The sequence below is a fragment of the Alligator sinensis genome, unplaced genomic scaffold (assembly GCF_000455745.1).
Source record: "Alligator sinensis unplaced genomic scaffold, ASM45574v1 scaffold662_3, whole genome shotgun sequence".
In the NCBI taxonomy this organism is placed as follows: Eukaryota; Metazoa; Chordata; order Crocodylia; family Alligatoridae; genus Alligator; species Alligator sinensis.
The window spans coordinates 114,317-119,884 of NW_005842908.1; the positions used below are offsets into that span (position 1 = coordinate 114,317).

Consider the following 5,568-nt stretch of genomic DNA (forward strand, 5'->3'; position numbering starts at 1 on the left):
GCCTCAGACCCCAGCCCTTCCAGAGCTAGGAATATTCTGAATATTCCCTGAAGCATCATCAAGCCAGGGTGAGCCCACTGCTCTTTGACGTCTGAGAGCTGGCCTCAGTGTTTCTCCTTGTTTCCTGGCCCCAGTCATGAGCAGGGAATTTATCCCATAAAGGGAAGGGGGGCAACCAGAAAGCCTTCCTGCAACAAAGTGGCAACTCCCAACCACTGGCAGCCCTGCCATGATCTCTCTGCCCTGGATCTAAAATGGTCTCCACTTCTCCAGCCAGCTTTGCACTCAGGTTTTCTCTGCTCCATCTCCCAGGGCCAGTCCTGGGAAGGCTCCCCAATTACTGGGGTTTCCACTGTAGATAATTCTCTCTCCCTCAAATTCTCATGGCCCAACCTAAACTCAACCTTAACCCATCCCCCATCATCTGAGGCAGCTGTGGGCAGGAATCAGCATCCCCCCCTCCCCTGAGCCAGGGTGAAAGCCACCCCAGGTCTTCCCGGGCAGCAGCATGCAACACAGCCAGGGAAATTGAGGCAAGCCCACCCATTACAGCTGCATCACCAGACAGCCAGGAAGGCTGTGTCTGACCCATTGAAAAGTTGCAGGCTGTAGTGCAGGGGTCAGCAACCTTTAGCTGCCATGGACCAGAGCTCATAACCTGGCTCCCTACTACAAGGTACAAAACGCTGCCTCCCTGAGGGCCCAGACTGCCAGCAATTTGCCCTCGCTGCTGATCCCCAGCCCCTCTAAAAGCAAGGGAGCAGTTACCAGGGAGCAGCAGGGGGTACTGTTGAGGGGATTGATAGCTTTTTGCCCAGCTCTCCTTTTAGGCCCCCTGCTCTCTGGTGTACCTGGATCGGCTGCAAAGCAGCCCCCACTAATCCTGCTGATGGCCGCAGGGCTGGAACAGAGACATAATGAGACAGGCCAGTGCCTGAGGCCATGCCTCTTCCCCTTCCCCTTCCCCTTCTTTGCTGGGCTCTAGCTCTGTAAGGCGCTGTGTGCTGCCAAGGAGAGATAATGGTGCCTTCATGCCGGGTTCCTTGGCTGCATGAGGCAGCTGCTGCTTCCTGTGAACTCAGAAGCACCTATCAACTCAGTGGGCCTGGAAAGGAAGAAGCCCTGTGGTGGCAGCCCCCCCATTCCAGGACTTCTGGGTCCATCCACAGCGAGGGCTCATGCTTCTTCCTCTCTTCTTGTTTACTTTGCAGGCTGAGCCCACACACTGTGACCGAAGAAATGTGTCCAGACCTACGTACCATCAAAGAGGCCAAGCCAGGGCTGGTCATCAAGTCACGCGAGTGAGGCCTGGCTGCCCTGTCCCAGAGCCTCAGAGGGGGATGTGGGGCCTTGCATCCTGCCCTGTTGGGGTCTGAGTGCCTTGTCATAAAAGAATTGCTGTAGTATATTTCTGTAGTCCAAAAATGAGTGAAAACCAAGAGCTGACATTTTCTGAGGGGGCCTTCTGTCTAACAAGGGGTCCTTGGGGTTCGCGAGGGGGTCTTGGGGCTAACAATGGGACGTGGGGGCTGGAGTCTAATAAGGCTGAGAACCACTGCCCTAACCTGTTCTGGAACAGTCTTGCATTCCCCTTTCTCAATAAACTTTCTGTCTATGGGGCCCTAAGCAGCAGCTCCATCCCTTTTTACCCACTGGCCTGCTTTGAGGAGACAGACTTTCTTCTCCCCATGTGAGTGCCGAGGAGAGGCAGGACAGCCCCCATGCCCAGACTGAGCTCACCTATGAGCCATGTCCTGTCTTGCTCCCACCCCCACTGCCAGGGCAGCATCTGTATAAGCATGCAGGTATGTTGGTTAGTGCCACTCCCGTGGCTGGCTGGCTGCCAGGTCCAGCCACCCTGAAAACATCAGTTGGCCCATAGGATGCCCATTCAGGTTTGGAAATGCCAAGAAGACCATCCCACTATCACCCTCACCTATCCTATCTCTGCCTCACCAATGCCATGGCCACCTGCCCCATATGCCCAACTAGCTTTGTGTGCTGTGGGGCTGGGCATCTGGGCAGGGCTCTGAGGTGCAGGCAACTGGCTGAAGGGATTGGGGGCAGGGTGCGAATGGCTGAACAAAGCCATGTGTCCTGCACAGGGATGTGGACTTGGACTGCCAAGCCCAACTCTGCCCTCTGTATTTTGCTCCCATGCAGCACCTTTGCAGAATGGAGCCATGCTGCACACTTCTTGCACACTCCAGGCCAGACGCAGCAGTTTGGCCTGCAGGGATGAGAGCCTGGAGGACACCATGCGGGAAACATCTCCAAAGAGCCCCAGGGCCCCAGACCTGGAGCAGCCTTGGGTACTTGGTCAGAAACAGAATCTGTGACATGCACAGGCCTGTTGGATCTAGGAATTGTATTGTAGCACAGCAGAACTAAGCAACCATGGGGGGGCCGAGAATGGGAGCACCAGTGCAGCCCTGACCAAGCAGTGTGACTTCTCTCCAGACATGGATTCCAAGGCCTGAGCAGGGCCGCCAGGCCAGACCATCCTTGCTCCTTCCATCTTATGGTCCCCTGGCTCTTGTCCCTCTGTTTCTCCCTCTCCCTAACAAACTAACTGCCCTTCTAAGATCACATTAGCTCTGGAGCAAACCCAGTTGCTACTCATGAGTTTCTCCCCTTCACCAGAGTCTCAGCCATGACCCCTCTACCCAGCCTTGGCTACACACTGCTGTGGGAGTACCTGCCAGAGACAACCTGCGCTTGGAGGTTTGGGCATTGGGGAAGGCCCCAAACATGGCCTCAGCTCTCATGTCCTACCCAAACTTGCCAACTTCAGCCAGGCTGGGTGGGGAAATCATTGGACTGAGAGAGACCTCAGACACCCCTAAGAAGCTGCTTCCTCAGAATGGTGCCAATATAGTCCTCGCAGAAAGGTGGCTCCCCTGGAGCTTTGACAACATATCCTTCCAGAGTCTCCCCCTACAATGCCAGGCAAAGAATCAGAGCCTGAGGGTGCAAAGGAGGGGAGCTCTGGCATCTGGATCCCTCAACATGCCTGAGGGCCCCTTGGGGAAAGACAGCCATCATGCCGGGGGGGGCTTGCAGGGGCCACCAGTTTTCAGGGGCCCCCAGGGGACATATTTAGGGGGTGACGCTCCCTGAGAGTATCATCGCTGTATGTATCATAGCACTTAGGGGCGGAAGGGACCTAAACAGATCACCACGTCTGACATGATGGGAGCATGGAACAGAGCAGGACTGGAGAGCAGCTCCCTGCCTGCTGGCTCCTTGCAGTCTCAACTGAGAGTGCAGCAAGACAGCTGCATGCTAAGGCAGGCACACAGACTTGTGTGTTTGGGCTGGACAAGCTAACACAGGGCAGAAACACACCCAGAGGGGCTTGAAGAGCATAGACATACAAGACTTAAATTGAGTTAAAGCTGCCTGGAGTGGTTCAAAAGTTTCCATGGAAAATGAAATGCTGTTTTTACCCAGTTCACTGTGAACCAGTTCAGTGTTATGTGTGTGAACACAAAATGTCCTGTAACATCAAGCAGACAGACCCTCCAGCTATCCCACACTCCATGCTCAAGGCAGGATTAGCCCTGTCTAAACCATCCCAGCTCAGTGTCTGTCCAGCCAACTCTTGATGGAGATTCCACAACTGCTCTAGGTACTTGTTCTAAAGTCTGACCACTCATATCAGTGATATTTGGGAGCTTTCCCCTTGTTACATGTGCTGCGCCCTGAGAAGCAGCTGCAGAAGGAACCACAGTAAAGGTTAGAGAGGTCACAGCTGAAACAGTCCCCAGCCTCTGGCATACCATCAGTCAGCAATAGTGCACAACTCACCAACATTTGGTATGATGTGGGAGTCAGCACATACACTACTCAACAGCTTCTGTCCCCTCTTTCTCCTGAAGAAGGCCAGTGGTGTGTGGGCCCAGACCAGCTGTAACCATCATGGGAAAATGCTTCTGGGAGAGGCTCTCCCCTTCAGCTTTCCTCCTTCCCCTACCAAGTGTGCTGGATCCTTCATTCAGGGGGCTGGGAGTCCCAAGGTAATTTCCAGTGTTTGAGGATCCCTATGGTTGCTATAGTGTACCAGGAACCATGTCATATACTGTGGATGACATGGACACTTGGTGCTGCTCATGGCATGCATTAAGTAGTTTATCCAACTGGCCTATCATTGAAGATAATGGCAGGACCCTTGTCCCCCTGCTTTCCTTGGGGCAGGTCGGGGTGTTTAAGGCTTGTGGCTGGTAACTTTGTATGAGGGTTGTTCATGCTGTTGTCAGACCAGGTTAGACAGATACTTGGCTGGGATGGTTTAGGTAGGGCTGATCCTGCCTTGAATGTGGGATGCCTGGAGAACTGACCAGACCCATGTCAGAATGCTTGGTGTTCACACATAACAGTGATCTGGTTCACAGTGAACTGGGTCAAAGCAGCATTTGGTCGGGGTGATCAACAGAAGCATTAGGTGCAAGACACAGGAAGTGATAGTGTCTCTGTACTCTACTGGCTAGGCCTCATCTAGAGCACTGTGGCAGTTTTGGGCTCTGTAGATCATGTATAGGCCTGAGCAGCATGAGCTATGGGTGACAGACAGCACTATAATTTGATCAAACATATGCTATCCAAAGCATAGCCAAAACTGCAGGGAAAGTATAGATGTCAGGCTTGTCCATTTTCAGGGAACCTGAGTCAAAGATGCAGAAATATGACTGGAGAGCAAGCCAAGGGGCCGATATCCTAAATACTCTGCCTTACAATTGTATCCTAAAACATTAATAACTAAGGTGACCCAAATGTATTAATAGTTATTTTTCTATTATAAATGTAGGTTTGCTAACATGTCCAAATGATTATAGACAAAAAGGCAGCCTTTAGGATGGAAAGAGCAAAGCAGCCTTGACAGGCCACAGGCCTCAGTTAATAAATAACTGACCAAGGCCAAAGGGCAAGCCAGCCATCTATAAATATTGGACATGGGGAAGTGACAAACTGGACATTCCCCAAAGCCAAGCAGAAAAAACAACTTGGTGAGAGTCCCCAGGAAAGCAGAAACGTCTGGCCAGCAGATCTGTTCTTCCTGAATCCAAGGCTGCCTAAGCATTGTTTTTATTAGTACCAATAAGTTTTTGCTATTGACTACCCTAATATAAAGCTTTCAAGTTGTGACTGGAATGGTCTCATTGATCAAGTAATCACACTCCTAACCACAAGTTAAATTGAGGGTAAGAGGCTCCGCATTTTAGAAGGTATATGAAAAAGTTAGAGTCTAGAGGCAGGTGACAAGAAGGAAAAAGGACTTGGAAGAAAAGTCATATGAGGAGAGGCTGAAGGAGCTGGGCATGCTCAGCTTGCAGAAAAGGCACTTAAGAGGGGGCATGATAGCAGTCTTCAAATATTTGATGGGCTCCCAGAAAAAAGAAGGAAAGCACCTTTTCTACTGCAGAGAGTAGGGCTTGGACCTATGGCTTGAAGTTGTGGCAAAGTAGGTTTAGATTGGATACCAGGGGAAAAAAGATTTACTGCTGGAACGGTGCGGCAGTGGAATAGATGCCTAAGGAAGCTGTGGACTGTTCGAGAAGGTCTTGCCCC

The 5,568-nt window shown here is 51.8% G+C and overlaps 1 protein-coding gene across 4 annotated transcripts in view; it reads left to right on the top strand.

The window, feature by feature from the left end:
• The window catches only part of LOC102370503 (NACHT, LRR and PYD domains-containing protein 12-like), a 39,614-nt gene extending 38,177 nt beyond the window's left edge, over positions 1-1,437 (top strand). For all 4 annotated transcript variants that reach the window (XM_006036028.3, XM_006036027.2, XM_025192265.1 and 1 more), the window contains one exon: positions 1,212-1,437. In XM_006036028.3, coding sequence (XP_006036090.1) covers positions 1,212-1,305 — 94 coding nt within the window. In that variant the 3' untranslated portion in view covers positions 1,306-1,437. The remainder of the gene's footprint in view (positions 1-1,211) is intronic.
• The last annotated feature ends 4,131 nt before the right edge of the window (positions 1,438-5,568 follow it).